At 46.0% G+C, this 16,789-nt stretch overlaps 1 protein-coding gene across 1 annotated transcript in view; it reads right to left on the reverse strand.

The window, feature by feature from the left end:
• Positions 1-11,374, reverse strand: part of CCNY (cyclin Y) — a 237,003-nt gene extending 225,629 nt beyond the window's left edge. The window contains exon 1 of the mRNA XM_023218193.3: positions 10,700-11,374. Within this exon, the coding sequence (XP_023073961.1) occupies positions 10,700-10,853 (154 nt within the window). The 5' untranslated portion in view covers positions 10,854-11,374. The remainder of the gene's footprint in view (positions 1-10,699) is intronic.
• Positions 11,375-16,789: the final 5,415 nt, after the last annotated feature.

Consider the following 16,789-nt stretch of genomic DNA (forward strand, 5'->3'; position numbering starts at 1 on the left):
GCACAGCACAGAGGCACCCAAACATCGCCAAGAATAAAAGCACCCGAGTTACTTCTGGCTGTCTGCTGCTGACCTCTCAGGGCCCTGCTGGGCTTTCACAGCCCTGCTATCTTGCAATGGGGTCCTTCCTGACTCATCCCACCCTGGAGAGGGACTCTTGCTCATATCCTCCAGTCACATCTTACACTTCCAACACCCAGAGGCCGCAGGCAGCTTCCTACTGTGAGTGACGAAGTTGTATCCTCCTGCTTCAGAAGAGAACTCAACCAACAGCCAAGTGTGCCTGCAGAGCACACACAGTGCTTAAGATATGTGCCATAACGGAACCAAAAATCCTCCTCAGAAGTCAATGGTTCACAAAGCAAGAGCATATTCCAGCCCTCGGATGGACCCCTCTGTGGCTATGCCTAGCATCATCCTTTCTGAACAGCAAGCTTACTAGGCTTCCTCCAGACTCCCTACCACCAAATAGGAGAAATGGCAAATCAGACATCAGATTTATCTTACAGAAAAGTGGGAGTCGAGCATTTGCTAACATTAGAGTGAATAAACAACTTGTAACTCTTCAATAACATCAGCTTTGGCTTTCAGAAGATGGAAGGCAATCTCTAATGCTATATAAACTGCTTATTATCACTTTGCAAGCAAAAGAGCAACAAGCACTACATGGTAAAATAATGGTTCACAGCTTGAGGGAAAAAAAGCTGTGGAAAAATAAGATTATCCCTAAACTGACAAAAGTAACACTCACTGTAAATGAAAGGAATCCTTGATAAATGTGTGCATCTGGGAAACTGGATTAAACACAGCACCATGACTTCTTTCTCCTCCAGGACTTTGGCAGGATACACAGACGAGGAGCTGTAAAACCTGGACTTTTAAACACCTACACAAATTCTACAAACCTATTGTAAGAACCAGAAACAATTTAAAGGATTATTATTATTGCACTAACTGGAATAAATGTATCCAACAAAATCCTGAAAGTCAATTAAAAACCTAAGACCATGTAATCATGAATAGACAGAACTCTAAATTTGGAGTGAAATCTTTTCTCGAGAAGTGAAAAACAGACCTCATCCTACCCACCATGCACTAATTCCTCTGATTCATGTTAAATCTGTAGTGTGAGGCAAGGAGTTTACCAAATATAAACAAAATATCCTTAATAACTTCTTTTTCCTTATTGCCCACCAAGAAAGAAGCATCCACCCAAAATAAAGAACTTGCTTATAAAATGTTGTAAGCACTGCACTCACAGTTTTGAAACATATAGCTATATTACATAGAACTCCCATGCAGAGAATTTCCTAGTCAGCCTTCACAGTCAGAAGGTCTATAATCAGAGGCATCCAAAATAGAAGTGACTTGCATTTCACCACCCAACTGGGATTTCTGCAAAGCTCACAAAGCAAACTGGCACGGATGTGATTGTAGTTGCTAACAATTCTCTTTACTGTGCCCAGCTGTATTTCTCTCAGTACCAGGAGCCAGCTGACATGTCTAAGCGGCTCATCCATTTCTGCTGAGCAAGCCACTCACATACACCGTACTCAATGAAGCCCCGCTATACATCTCCAGTAGGGAATAATGTGTCTGAAGCCCAACTATACATCCCCAATAGAGGATAATGTGTCTGCACTGAAGTAATTTTAAATGCAAGCAGCATAACCATGGGAGACTAGACTTGGCCCAGAGTTGTTACCATGGTCCAAAACATTTTAGAATTTCTATTATGAAACTGTCTCTCAGATCAGTTTTTAAATCATACTAAAATGAAACACAAAATAATAACAAAGAAGTTTTTTTACAAACTAATGAGGCCAGGCACTGTGGCTCACACCTATAATCCAAGCACTTTGGAAGGCCGAGGCAGGCAGGTGATTTGCGCCCAGGAGTTCGAGACCAGCCCGGGCAACATGGTGAAACCCTGTCTCTACAAAAAATACAAAAATTAGCCGGGCATGGTGGCATGCACCTTTAGTCCCAGCTACTCAGGAGGCTGAGGTGGGAGGATCACTTAAGCCTGGGAGGCAGAGGTTTGCAGTAAGCTCACGCCACTGCACTCCAGCCTGGGCAACAGAGCAAAACCCGTCTCAAAAAAAAACCTAACGTATAGAACGTCCATCTTCTGACAAAGACGAAAAACAGAGATTTACAGGTTTTCCACTTATCTATTTGAAAAGCAACCTTCCTGGCAAGGCAACAAAGTAGCAGTCTGGAGCTGGCCAATCCCTGAAATGACCTCTCCTGCCAGAGTCACCAAGGGACTTTATAGGCAAAAAGCTTGCTGATTTGTGGGATCCACCAATCTGAGTTGCCAGGCTGATGTGCTCAATTTTAGCTTTAGCACACCCTTCTCTCCAAGCTGGCAGATAGCAAAGGAAGACCCTAGAAAAAGTAAAGGGAGACAGAGAGCCTAGCAACAACTACCAGCAGCACACAGAGCCAACAGCAGAGAAGAAAAGGTGGGCGGGGTATCTCCTGAGCTCCCTGTAACTCTGGGTCTAGCCAGTTAGACTCCTTTCCTAAAAGAAATGGGAACAACAGCCCCTAATAACCTGCTGAGGAATGCCTGACCTTATTATTTCAGGTCACCAAGCACCCTTTATTAAAAGCACTATTTTAATATAATAAAGCATATTTATGCAAGCCTCAAAACCCTATTCTTTGAATAAATAAGTAAGCAAGCAAGCCCTGGCTCCAGCTTATACCTAAGGGTGCATGCTGACATTCCTAGGAATGTGGTTCCGAGGACACAGTTAGGAGACAGCCTGGGTGGGCTCCACTACCCCAGGAGTCAGGGAAAGCTTCTTCAAATATTCATCCCACTGGGCCTCACACTGACTTCAGAAAGATGCAACTCAGAAGAGTAATGAATCTGAGAAATAGTATTTCTATTCCAAATTCTACAGCCAGCAAGCATCCCACTCAAAGGTCAGACAGCTCTATATAACCTCACCCTACCCAGCTCTAAAATTACAGTTATGTTCTGGGACTGCCTTGAAGCCTGCTTTGATGTCTTTGTTAGGATAAGCCCTTTAGGCTTCCAGCTTCTCTGGCTATGGACAGTCCAAACATAATTAGGTGTAGATCTTGGAGCATACTTCGCATATAATACAAGAAAATCAATATGAGTGCCACATTCATAATGACGTAAGTTCATCTAGTACCATGTGGCTTATTAAGCATTTTAGCCTCATTTGGATCCTTACAGTACTGCCTCAATGTGTAAGGCGAGACAGTGTTTTTGTTTTTTTGAGACGGAGTCTCTGTCGCCCAGGCTGGAGTGCAGTGGCACAATCTCGGCTCACTGCAAGCTCCGCCTCCTCGGTTCACACCATTCTCCTGCCTCAGCCTCCTGAGTAGCTGGGACTACAGGCGCCCACCACCGCCCCAGACTAACATTTGTATTTTTAGTAGAGACCAGGTTTCACTGCGTTAGCAAGGTCGGTCTTGATCTCCTGACCTCATGATCCACCCGCCTCAGCCTCCCAAAGGGCTGGGATAACAGGCGTGAGCCACGGCGCCCAGCCCAAGGCAAGGCAGTATTTTTAAGCACTTTTTTTAAGCAGAAGAGGAAGGTGAGGTTCAGCAGGACGGAGGCCCCTCAGTAAAAGTGGAGCCACATCTGGAATGCGTGTCTTTCCATTACGAGGCTTCCTCTCTTTGCCCTCCACCACACTTCACAGAGCTGGGAGCACACCCTATAAATCCCCTGAGAAGAGCCCTCTCTGACTTTACCTTCCTTGAGCCTCTCCTTTCTTCAGGAAAGACAGGCTAGAATAATGCTGAGAATAACAGAAGAAACGGTCTCCTAACCAAGGCTCCAAGCAACAAACTACTCAACATCTAAGAGGATGAGAAATGCTGCAGGGAAAGTGAACTCTCACCCTTCTTCCAGCTACAAACTGGAAACAATACTGAAAGGATGAGGGGCTTACATCAACTGTCATTGCTGGGGACCTACCCTCATGGCCCAGTGTTGAATGATGAAAGGATTCGTATTGTGAAGTATGACAAGTCTGATACTGTCAATAGCCCTCTTGTGAAAAATAGCAGTGTTTCCTTAAAGTCAATCCAATGTGACACACTTGGAGCTAAATCTCTGACCTTATGTGATTAAAACAGAATTTCAAAGCCACTCACATATCCTGTTTCTTGGTATTTTTTGGTTCTGCCCCTTCCTGGATAAAAATAAATTTAATCTTTGCATTAGTTTCATCTAGCCAGAAATGTAAAAGCAAGACCATCAGGCTGGGGACTGTGGCTCACACCTGTAATCCCAGCACTTTGGGAGGCAGAGGCGGGCAGATCACCTGAGGTCAGCAGTTCGAGACCAGCCTGGCCAACACGGCAAAACTCCGTCTCTACCAAAAGTACAAAAATTAGCTGGGTGTGGTGGCATATCCCTGTAGCCCCAGTTACTTAGGAGGCTGAGGCAGGGGAATCGCTTGAACCCAGGAGGCAGAGAGTGCAGGCACCACTCAACTCCAGCCTGGGCAATAAGAGCGAAACTCCATCTCAAAAAAAAAAAGACCATCAGCTCCGTAGAGGAGGGTGAGAAGGTGAGAAAATCTACCACTCCACAGAATTATTTAATTTTCATTACTCTCAAAAAGCAGGCAGCAGGCTGGGCGTGGTGGCTCACGCCTATAATCCCAGCATTTTGGGAGGCCAAAGTAGGTGGATCATATGGACCAGCCTGGCCAACATGGTGAAACCCCATCACTACTAAAAATACAAAAATTAGCTGGGCAGTAGTGGCATTTACCTGTCATCTCAGCTACTCGGGAGGCTGAGGCAGGAGAATTACCTGAGCCTGGGAGGCAGAGGTTGCAGTGAACCAAGATTGCACCACTGCACTCCAGCCAGGGCAAGAGAGTGAAATCCTGTCTCAGAGAAAAAAAAAAAAAAAAAAGCAGGCGGGAAAGTAAAAGTCCTAATCACAAAATATTGCTAGACAAAAGCATACAGGCAATAACTGTGAATCTCTTGAAACAAAGTGGGCTGGGCCAGGCACCAGGAGGTTCAGATTCTAGACATGGATCATTCTCTAATTAGCTGTCACAGGGCAGTTGAGGCATGGAGGCAAGCTGACAGCAGACTGAACTCCAGCTGCCACTAACAAACTGAGGAACCTTCCACAAATGTCTTAACCTTTAAGGCCCAATTTCTTCACCTAGAAAGTGGGGAGAATGATGAGAAGACTAAGATAATACAGGTCAAGTAATTAGCACTGTTCTTGGCTGAAAATTAACAGAATAAATTCTACTACCATTATCCATGATCTGCATGACCTAGGCAAACAACTACACCTCTCTGAGATTCAGTCTTCTTACCTGTAAAACGGGGGTGTGGAAGCAAAGGACTCCTCGATTCTAAGCGAAAGAGAAACATATGAAAAGCAAGTAGAGATGGGTCATGGGCCCATGGTCAGTGCTATGGAGAATGGCTCTCTTGACAAATTCTTAAACTGCACGTCTCCACACTGTTAACTAATACGAAGTCACATGCTTGGTCGGAGTGTTTCCATACATCTCGCAGGCAGCGGGGCTGGTAAGTCTTAGCCTGGAAAGAAAGTCCACAGGTATGTTCTGCTCACTAGGGCTGGTAATGTTAATGTGGGATGAAGATTCAAGAAAGTGCTGCAGAGGTGATGTTAAATAGATTGTAGACACTCAAGGAAGCCAAGAGCAATATGCAAGCTCATCCTTTAGGAACTCAGATTTCAAATCGCCCCCACGTCCCCACCCTTCTAACAGCAACCATACTTTAGACAGTTCTCCCTCCCCTGCTTGGGATGAGTCCCTGAGGCTTCCAGCTTCTCTGGCTGTAGAGTCTCCAAACACCATGTACCTATATCCCATAAGATACTTCACATCTCAGACAAGAAAATCAACATAAGTGACTATGTTCATAATTGCAGATGTTCATCTAGTACTTTTTGGTTAATTAAGCATTTGAGTCTCAATTTGACCCTTAAGGATGTAAGGCCACAGCTAAAGTCATTCGTTGAAAGAAACAAGGAAAAAAGACTAAAAATATCACATTAGTAAACAGATTCCCATTAGCCAGGGTTTCCTTTCAGCCTGGGTGTGTTTTCTTTTTTTTCTTTATATGCTTTAAAACCTTTAAGTTTCATTTTCAGGACATCACTCTATCTGCTACCTCTCAGGTTAAACTACAAAGCCAAAAAGTTTCACATCCATGCTACTTTCACTACGACAAGTCCTCTTCATTTTCTTCTTCCCTCCTGTTTCCCCTCAAGCAATAAATACACACGATGATGTTCTCACATCTTTCAATGGTTGGTTTCACTCAACAAATTCATTCAACAAATATTTATAGTATCTTCAAGGAATCAGGTGCTACTGTAGGCACTTAGGTTACATCAGTGAACCAAACAAATATTCTACTGGAACTTACATGCTAGTAGGTGAAAGTAGCCATTATTTATGTTTATACTTATACAGTGTATCATGAGATGTTAGGGAATAAAGAAACAGGAGTGCAGGGAATATGCACTGGCATTGCCAGTGGGCAGCAGAAAGGATGTTTAAAGGTGACTGGGAGGGCCTCCCTGAAAAGGTCAGGCTTGAACCAAGGCTGCAGGTGATAAAGGGACTCAGCCAAGAGAGCACATGGAGAACACTCAGGCACAGGGAGAGAACAGGGGTGGAAGTCTGTGTCTAGTATGTTCCAGGAGGGGCAGGGAAGGAGGCCAATGTGGTTGGAATGAACGACTGAGTGAGCTGATGGCAGGCAGATCCCAAGGGGCCCTGAAGACCACCGTACGGCTTTTACTTGTGCAATGAGGCGTCACTGCCGTTTTTGAGTGAAGGAATAAGTTAAAGTTTTTTAAAGGATCTCAGCCATGGCTGCTGTGTTGAGAACAGACTAGAGCAGGCAAGCGTGGAAGCAGGGAGACCAGGTGGGCTGGGGGAGATGGCAGCTGCTTAGATCTTCAGAACAGCAGCAGTAGAGGTCTTGAGAGTGGTCAAAGTCTGGATGTATTCTGAGGACGGAGAGCCACATTTTCCTACCAGATATGATACAAGACGAGGGAGAAAGTGAGTTGTCAAGCGTGACAGGTAAGCTATAAAAATGAAAAGAATGGGCCAGGAGCGGTGTCTCACCCCCGTAATCTCAGCACTTTGGAAGGCCGAGGTGGGCAGATGACCTGAGGTCGGGATTTCGAGACCTGTCTAACAAATATGGAGAAACCCCACCTCTTCTAAAAATACAAAATTAGCCGGGCATGGTGGCACATGCCTGTAATCCCAGCTACTTGGGACGCTGAGGCAGGAGAATCGCTTGAACTGGGGAGGCGGAGGTTGCAGTGAGCCAAGATTGTGCCACTGCACTCCAGCCTGGGTGACAGAGCAAAACTCCATCTCAAAAAAAAAAAAAAAATGAAGTTGCCATCAACCATTTTGAGGTAAAACCCCACAAAGACTTTAGGGTACTGTTACAAGTATCCTGATTTATTTGGTCTCCTCACATTTTAAATTTTCTTTAGTCCCTCCCTCCCTTTTTCCTCCCACAGAAATAATCTAGTCCTGGAAGTCTGGACTGAATAACTGCTGCAGATAGAAGAAGTTTATCTTTGAGAAAGTATGGATATGACCACAATGACAAGACACTCTATCCCAGAAGGCAACCCCAGACTAGCTAATGTTTAATGGCTAAGTCAAGCAACAATGGAAAGTTTCCACTTGCCATGTATTGGCTGTGTGACTTTGGACAAGTCATTTCTCCTCTCAATGACTCATTTCTTTGTCCTAAAGTAAGGATAATATTACCCATAGGGTTAGTGTGAGTTCTAAGTAAATGAATGGAATCCAAGTACTTAGAGCAGCAGCTGGTACAGAGAAAATAATATATAGGTTGCAATTATTACTATCATTTTTTTCTTTTCCTAAAGAATTGTTCTGAAGATTACTATCATTGTTGTTATGTGTTGTTGTTTTTTCTCAATCTCTGAATGATTTTATAAAAAATAATACCTGGGGAGCATGAGTCTAATACCAATTTCAAAAACATGAATCACCTAACACTAAGATACACTGAGTACAAAGACACATTAAGTTGCCATAAAGCACTATAGACATCTAAGTACTCGGACTCTAAAATAGTTACTGAAATTCTACATGACAAATATTATCCCTTCATGTGTTTGGTGACAGAGGATACATATGCCATATCTCTGTGATTTAAAGACACTAACCTATCATAGAAGACCCATGAACTTCAAACCTTTCTAAACCAGCTGGGTGGGATGTTTTTCAGGACATAAAAAAAAATGGTGCTTGAGTATTTCAGCTTTTGATATATACTAGAATCAATAATTCTTAAAATGTAGTTTTAAAATGTTTACTAATAACCTAACAATCAATATAACTCAGTTCAAATACATACAGATACAGATTAGCAAATATAGACATACAGATGTAGTGTGTACATATATACATACTATTTAATTAAAACTGTTCTCTTCTCTCAGCCTCTAATAATGAATTTCTACCAAAAAAGTCCCTGAACAGCAGGTAACACTTCCAAGATTCGTCCAGCCAACAATTCTCAGGCCTACCTGCATCTCAGAACCACCTTGGAGAGATTTAATTAAACATATCAATGGCAATGTACAGTACTAGATTTCTGGTTTAAATGAAACCAATGTTGAGAACTGCTGGGTGGGTCAATGCTAGAAGTATTACTTATTGAATCTGAGAGACAGAAGGTGAATTAGTATTCTGGGGTTTAAACTAGCATTATCATAAGAACTGGGATCTGGGATGAGAGGACACCCCACAGCCTAGATTGGAAACCTGCCCTATACTCTCTTAAACTACCCTGAATCTGCAAAACAGTCTTCCAAACGTTCTCTCAAAGATTCCTAATGACTGAAACTTAAGATTTCTTTGAAATGAAAGAACACAAAATATCATTTCACTGTACTCTGGCAAAATTGTACTAAGCCTTAGTGCCAAATACCTGGTTAACTTATTTTTTCCACCTTATTTCCTTACAATAGTCTATAATAACTATGCAGCCTGGCTCTAAGAAATGTAAATCTTTTGGTTTTTTTTCCTTTTGATCCATCATTCAAAACACAAAGCCTCTGCTAGATATTGCACAACATAAAGAAATTTACTGCACAGCATAAAGAAGAAATTATTTCCAAATGTTTTCGCCTGTCAACATAGTATAGGACTGGGTAATGGCTTTCTGTAACAAACTCATTCATTTATTCCTCCCTTTAAAGTGCAATACTTACTGAATGTTTGTTATACGCTAGACTTTTCTTTCAGATGCTAGAGGCTGTGAAAGTGATCAAGACCAATGTGGCCTTCATCCTTCTTTAAATGCCTTTAATGCATAGATTTTAGAAGAAAATATAGCTGTAGTTCAAAGACATCTAAGAGTATGTTTAAAATAACGGAAATCTAAAATAGTAACACTAGAAACATCATACGGAACAATAATTTACTAAGCGCATACTAGAAACCAGACGTTGTGTTAGTCTCTTTATACATGGCACTCATTTAATAAAGATGCCCTCCTAAAAAGATGAAATTACCATTTAGAAGAAATTACACGAAGACAAACGAGAAAAATCTTTCCTTTAGCAGAGTTTAAACGTGGCCTTTCCACAGTAGAGAGAATATTCCATCCTAAAGTCGACAGGAATGAAGTACGGAGTTGTGTTCATTCATTCACACAAAAATTTTTTCATATTAGTTCAAGTAGATTATGAGAAGATGTTTGGGTTTAAAAAAATCACGTTGTCATAAAAATATATTTCCAATTTCAAATCTCTTCAATTGAAAATTCTATAAACTACAGTTTAAGCATGATACATAAATATCCGTCTGTCGATATCATTGCGCAACAGTGCTAATAAACACGTTGCCAAACCAATAAAATAAAACATTACTGGGTGCAGTAATTAGTCTTAGCTTTTTTTCTTTTTGCAAACTCCAGTCCAACCAAAAGTCACCTGAATAAATCATAAATTCATAGGACTGCAATTCGGGCCCATGCAAAAACTGGGTGACTTAACCCAAAGGTGTCTTGACAATCGTTTAAAGAGCATTCTCGGGAGAAGCTATTTGACTCTAACCCTGGAACCGCCACTCAAAAATATATTTTTTAAAAAAACGGGAGAATGGGAGCGGGGGTCAGCCAAGTGAAGTCCATTTGTAAGCTTCCGAGGAATTGATTCAAGGCAACATGTTTCTCCAACTCCAGGTTGGAAACACCGGGATTCCAAAATGGGAATCCACTCACTTCGCTTTTACAGGACAAACACGTGCACAACTTGGCTTCGGGCTGCATTCAGGTAATGCCTGGAACCCGGAGCTCCCGGGCCGCCCCGCCCAGCGCTGGCCGCTCCATTAAGGACGAGGACCGGCTCCCGTCACCTCGCGACCCACGCGCACACACCCGCCCCCGGCCCGCCGTGCTCGTTGCCGCGGACCTGCGAAGTTTCCGCGGCCGCTCACTTGGGGGTAACTAGCCAGGCGTACGCCCGGAGGCTGCGGGGCCCTGGGCGCCTCGGCTGCACGGGCGAAGCCCCGGTTATGCAAGGGTCGCCGAGACCGGCTCAGCAACCAAGTGCAGCCGGGCCGCCCCGACGCTGGGTGTGCGGCTGAAGCCGCGGGGAAGGGCAGGGGGCTCGGCGGGCCGCACTCACCGTCTATGTTCTCCCGGTCGCTGATGTGCTGCAGGTTGCAGCCCGTGTCCTCGCGGCTCAGGTCCGTGTCCGGCCGGTAGGACTCCAGCCGGGAATGGGCATTCCTCCGGAGCTTGGGGCTGGACGACACGCAGCACGAGGTAGTGTTCCCCATCTTCGGCGGCCCCCCGACTCCTGCTGCGGTCCTGTTCTCCCCGACCCCGGGCGCCGGGCGCGGGCAGACGCGGGGCGCGGGCGGCGGGGGCGTGTGGGGAGGCCCGCCCGCTCGCCACCAAGGGAGGGGGCGGAAGCCGCGGCCGGCCGCCGGGTCAGCAGCGGCGGCGGCGGCGGGGCCTCGCCATGGGCGGCGGCGGCGACGAGCGGGCGACGGCCCCGGCTCCCCCTCGGCCGGCCTATCCGCGGCGGAGGAGCGCTCGGGTCCGCGGGACTGCGGCCGCCGCGCCTACCTCACCCCGCCGCGGCCATGGCGGGCGGCGCCGCGCAGGCCGCCTCCCCCCGCGCTTCCCAGTCGGTGTCCGCTTCCCCGGCGGCGGCGGCCGCCTCGACAAGAGGTTCCGGTTCAAGCTGGGGGCACGAGCGTCAGCGCCGGACTGCGGGACTAGCCGGCTAGCTAGCGGGCAGCGGGCGTGGGCGCGGCCCCTGGGCCCCGCGCGGCGCGGTGCGGCCAGGGAGGATGCTGACGGCCCTACCCCGCCAGCGGCGCCCGCCCTCGCCGCAGCCCCCGCCCCGCCCCGCCCCGTCGCCGCCCCTTCCCTCTGCCCTGGAAGCAGATCCGCGGCCGCTGGGAGGGCCGGGGCGGCGCGGCCGCGCGCGGATGTGGAATTGCTCCCGGGAGCCGCGCCTCTCTCCGGCGCTAGGGTCGCGGGAGACGTTGTTGGGAGCTCAGTTTCTGGAGGCCCTTCCCCACCCGGCCTCTGCCTCCTCTACTCCCCCGGGCCGGACGGAACGGGGCCTAGCGCGGTGTGCGAGGTGTGTTCCCGGGACCCGCAGCAGGCGCTAGCGCAGCCGGGGCTGGGTTGGGGACGCAGGCCCAGGGAGCTGAGGCTGCGCCTGCCTTTCCGAGACCGGGCTGGCTCTTTTTGTCTTCTTCTTTTTCTAATTTATTTTTTTTAGAGATACGGTTTCGCTCTGTCGCCCAGGCTGGAGGGCAGTGGCGCAGTCTCGGCTCACTGCAGGCTGAACTCCTGGGTTCAAGCGATTCTCCCGCGTCAGCCTCCGAAGTAGCCGGGACTGCAGGCGCGCGCCACCACGCCTGGCTAAGGTAGGGAGTGTGTGTGTGTGTGTGTGTGTGTGTGTGTGTCCGTCCAAAGTAGTGAGGACTACAGGCCCCCGCCACTACATCAGGCTAAGGTAGGGTGTGTGTGTGTGTGTGTGTTAACTTTTTGTAGAGATGGAATCTCGCTTCGTAACACAGGCTCCCGCCCCTAAGCCAGGCTAAGGTGGTGGATGTGTGTGTGTGTGTGTGTGTGTCTGTGTTAACTTTTTGTAGAGATGGGATATCGCTTTGTAACCCGCGCTGGTATCGAACTCCTGGCTTCAAGCAGTCCTCCCGTCTCGGCCTCCCATGGGATTATGGGCATGAGCCACGGCACCCGGCTCATTTTAAGCTGGGCCTTGATTTGGGAGTTCTTTCTTCTATTATATTTTGAGCTTTGCCGAGAACTTGATGGTGACCTTGTTTTAAGCTGTGAAATAAATCTTGAGGTCCCAGAGCTATTTTAATGTTGAATTCGCTGTGGAGTGTTTTGAGTTCCTTGGAGGTTAACGTGAGGTAGAGAACTAAATTAACAAAATTTATCCACTGCCCTTGCTTTGCTTTTAGAATGCCTTCGGGTTTTGTCGTGATGGGGACAAGTTCAGTTAGGCCAGTTGACTAAGATCAAGGTTTGTGAACGTTCCTGGCTGTGAGAGAAGTACAGTAAATGTTGGTTCGTATTCCCTCCCGACGCCCATCTCTGACTTTTCTTGCCTTTATTGGGAAGAATATAAGGTGAAGAAACAAACTTCCTACCCTTTTTCCAAATATTTACTGAGGAGAGTCATTAGGAGAGTCTGGTCGGGGGGTTGGGGGGCTGGGAATTTTTTGAACTAGTTCTTGATAAAAAAGACTAGTACGATAGTACAGCTATCTTAATTTTTTATATGAGGAAACTGAGGCCTAGAAATCATGCCTTGATTTATTCAGACCTCAGTACCTGTTAGTAACAAATCCAGGTACTAAAAGGGAAGAGAAGGAATAAGGGACTTGGTATTTGTCTAGCATCAGCAATATGGGGACATCTTGCCAAAGGCTTTATAAACATTTCATTTAATTCTCTACATCTAGCCATGTTTTAACCTGGGCTTTCTCTCCCTCTCAAAGTACTGTTTATACATTTATTAGTCCATATTTTAAAAGCTCCATGCTCTCAACTGTATTAATGCTATTTGTTAGGATAAGTGGCAGATGTCCATGGAAAATAAGTGGCTGCAAAGTGGTAATGCTGACCAGATGAGAAAAGAAATGTGAAAGGGGAATTCTAAAGAATTACAGCCCTGGAGAGGGTGGGTAGACTGCAACAGTCCAAAATAGTGCCCTTCATTGAGGCTGTGTAGACCTTCCTGCTTCCTGGGAAAGCTGATTGGGGCATATTTACACTTGCATGTGTGTATTCAGATTGTCTGGGCTATGGAGTTTGGGTCAGATTGCTGAACCCTTGAGAGAGGAGTTCCCTTGTTGTCTGTTCTGATTGCTGCTTTGTAATTTGGGCCATATATGAAAGTCAGCATTCAGTCATTGAACCATAGGTGTGTGGCATATCTACTTAGGCGCATTACGCAATTTTTATTTCATTATAAAATATATAACATTTACATTCAATTATGGTTTGAGGGCTTAAGAGGAGAAAGAGACAGTGGCACTAAGGTGACAGCATGGCTGGCTGCATGCTTCCTGTCCAGGCAGGTCACTGGGCAGTGTTAACTGGGAAGAGCATCTGGAAGACCAGAGATCAATGTAGCCACATACCCTTAACAAAGGGTGGTACAGCCTCTGGTCTGCTGGGATTTTTCTGCCCCCGCACCATCCCTATCTCCTCTTTGAGATGTCCACCATATTCCCCTTAGGTATGTACCCGTTTGGACTTTAGAGTGTAACATTTGGTCAAGAATCCTGGAGAGAAAAGATAGGTACTAAAGCCTCGCTAGTGATTTGCCTGGCTGCTGACTCCCGCAACTCACCCACCCTACATGCACACTTCAGACTCCTCCAGGCACATGCTCCCTGCCTGACACACAGTGACACTTTGGGAAAAATTGCAGAACAGTAACCAACTCTGAGCAGAGAAATGTGATGTCAAAATGATAGTAATGAGAGATGTCATTTGTTGAAAGCCTGCTAGCTGCCATGGACTATACTATTTCTTACATCTCAATCTGATAAGTTGTACCCCATTTTATAAATAGACACTTTAACTCTGATAAGTAAACCTGTGCAAGATCAAAATACTGAGAAATGTCCTAACTGGGGATTTGAACCTGGTTCTAAATTCCAAAGTCCAAGCTACATCCACGCCAACCTCCTACCTCCCATCTCCGGGACTATGTGAGTAGAAAAACAAGTGTTGCTTCTCTCCTTCTCTTTTTTCTGTCCTAAAGGAAGCTGGGAGGTGACCACTTAGGACTAGTACTAACCTTTAAGGGAGAGAAAGGGATGAGGGTAACCTTGTTACTTCTGTGGGGTTCAGCCCTCAGACCAGAGTAAGAAGACAGGCAACAAGGTTGAGGAGTAGCCATATGCAGAAATAACATGTGTATCTAGCCACAGCATCTCCAGCACTGTGTCACTCGGGAATCATAATACAAGGACAGTTCCTCAGTAGAGTGTGGATCTAGCCCAGAATGTAGACAAGGGGAGTGGGGAAGGGGAGAGGTACACACTGAGCACTGTAACAAGGCCTGTCCTCACGCTTGAGGAGGATTAGGAGGATGGCTTGAGTCTGGGAGTTGGAGGCTGCAGTGAGCTATGATTGCACCACTCTACTCCAGCCTAGGTGACAGAGTGAGACCCTGTCTCTTAAAAAAAAAAAAATTGGCCTGGATCTACTCATACCCACCCTGCTGTTTGAGCAGAAAGAATCTTTTGGGAATTATTTTGTTTCATCTTTCTCCATGATCACTGTTGAAGAATTTGATCACTGTAACCAGGTAAATATAAAACTTAGGTGGGCCGGGCATGGTGGCTCACACCTGTAATCCGAACAATTTGGGAGGCCAAGGCGGGTGGATCACGAGGTCAGGAGATCGAGACCATCCTGGCTAACACAGTGAAACTCTGTCTCTTTTAAAAATACAAAAAATTAGCCAGGAGTGGTGGCGGACACCTGTAGTCCCAGCTGCTTGGGAGGCTGAGGCAGGAGAATGGCATGAACCCGCGAGGCAGAAGTTGCAGTGAGCCGAGATCACGCCACTGCACTCCAGCCTGGGCAACAGAGCGAGACTCCATCTCAAAAAAAAAAAAAACTCAGATGAACTATAGCTAAGTCAGTGCTCTTGATGCTGTTTTAGCAGTAGTAGCTTTGTTTTTCATAGAAAAACAAAATTTTCTGTGGAACCACACTATTTAAAACATGAGCAATATTAGTATCAGCTTGTATAATTCATAGATCTACTTATAAAAACAATCAAGAATAGGCTACCTTAATTGAATCAGGAGGAGATAATTGCAGTCTTACATCAGCCATACTTACATCCATAAAATATAAGTCAGTCATTTGCACAACTCCCTGAGTCACCTCCTGGAACACAAAAAACACTGAGCTGAGTTAGCCCAGGACCTGAACCTTTCGTGAAAAGGAAAATGTGTAGTGTCTCCTCGGGGTATGGCTGCCCTTTCACCTGCTAGTCAGTTTCTCATGACAGTTACTCAAGCATTTCTAAGGCAGTTGTGAAATAACCAAGACCTTCTGTGTGTTGTGCTACTGATGCTCCTCCTGTCACCGACCTCCTCTCCAAATGAGGCCTGCCTGTTGTCCTTGGTGGTAGGCAGTCCACAGTGTAACCAGCTGCAGGGGAAGTATTTACTTTGATAGCCACTTGACCTTGATCAAGGCAGGTGACTCATTTATGGATAACATTTTTGAGAATATACTGAGCCAGGAACCATGAGGATACAAAAGTGGATTATAGTTTCCATTCTGGAGAAACTCACAGTCCAGTAAGTTAAACAATCACAAGAACAAGTTTCCAGCAATGAGAGTGATTGCAGCCACTGAGTGGTGAAATCTAAGGAATGCCAAGCGTGCCGCCTATAAATATCTACATTTATCGCCTGAGCATATACCTAAAATTGCACCATGAGAAATTTGTTTCCATGAAATTAGGAACTACCCAGAAATTCTCTATCCAAATAAAAATTCCTGCAAGAAAATAAGGATGGCTAATAGTTTTTAAGTAGTAGTGCCAAGTCTTTTGGACCAGAGTAACTGCCAGGGATGTTGTGTTGAGGAGGATTCTGAGGTCATGTTCCAGCTTAGCAGAGAAGGGAGCCTCCATGAGGGAAGGAGTGAGGGAGAGGGTAGCACTTGTGCCACATACTGTTTCTTAAGTAAAACCTTTGTTAATAGAATGCATGATGAAACAGGGACAGCCAGGGTCTCTGGCATCTGGGAGAAAGCCCACTTGGAAACTGATTTATCTGCCTCACCACTGCAAGTTCACTATCTGTCCCCACATTAAATGGTCTTAGGAAGCCTAGACTATCTCTTGCCAAACTCTACCTTCTTTATTCTTCCATACTCTTCAAGAAGAGAAATGGTATATATATGTGGATCCTTGAGAACTAGGATGTACCTATGATCAGGCAAAATGTAGCATCTAGCAGGGTCAGGCATAGGTTGAAGTGAGAGAGGTGGCTGCTGTGCTCCCCAATGGCTGTTCTCCCATCTCCCGTAGTTTCAAGGCCTGTTTCGTGAAGAACAGCAATGTGCCCAGCTCAAAGATGACAGCTGGCCACAGGGCTGAGTCTGGCCACTAACATGTGAGTGGATGCTTCCAGAAAAGCTCTCTAAAGAGGCTACCTCTAGCCAGGCACGGTGGCTCACGCCTGTAGTC

Source organism: Piliocolobus tephrosceles, chromosome 9 (assembly GCF_002776525.5).
Source record: "Piliocolobus tephrosceles isolate RC106 chromosome 9, ASM277652v3, whole genome shotgun sequence".
Lineage (NCBI taxonomy): Eukaryota > Metazoa > Chordata > Mammalia > Primates > Cercopithecidae > Piliocolobus > Piliocolobus tephrosceles.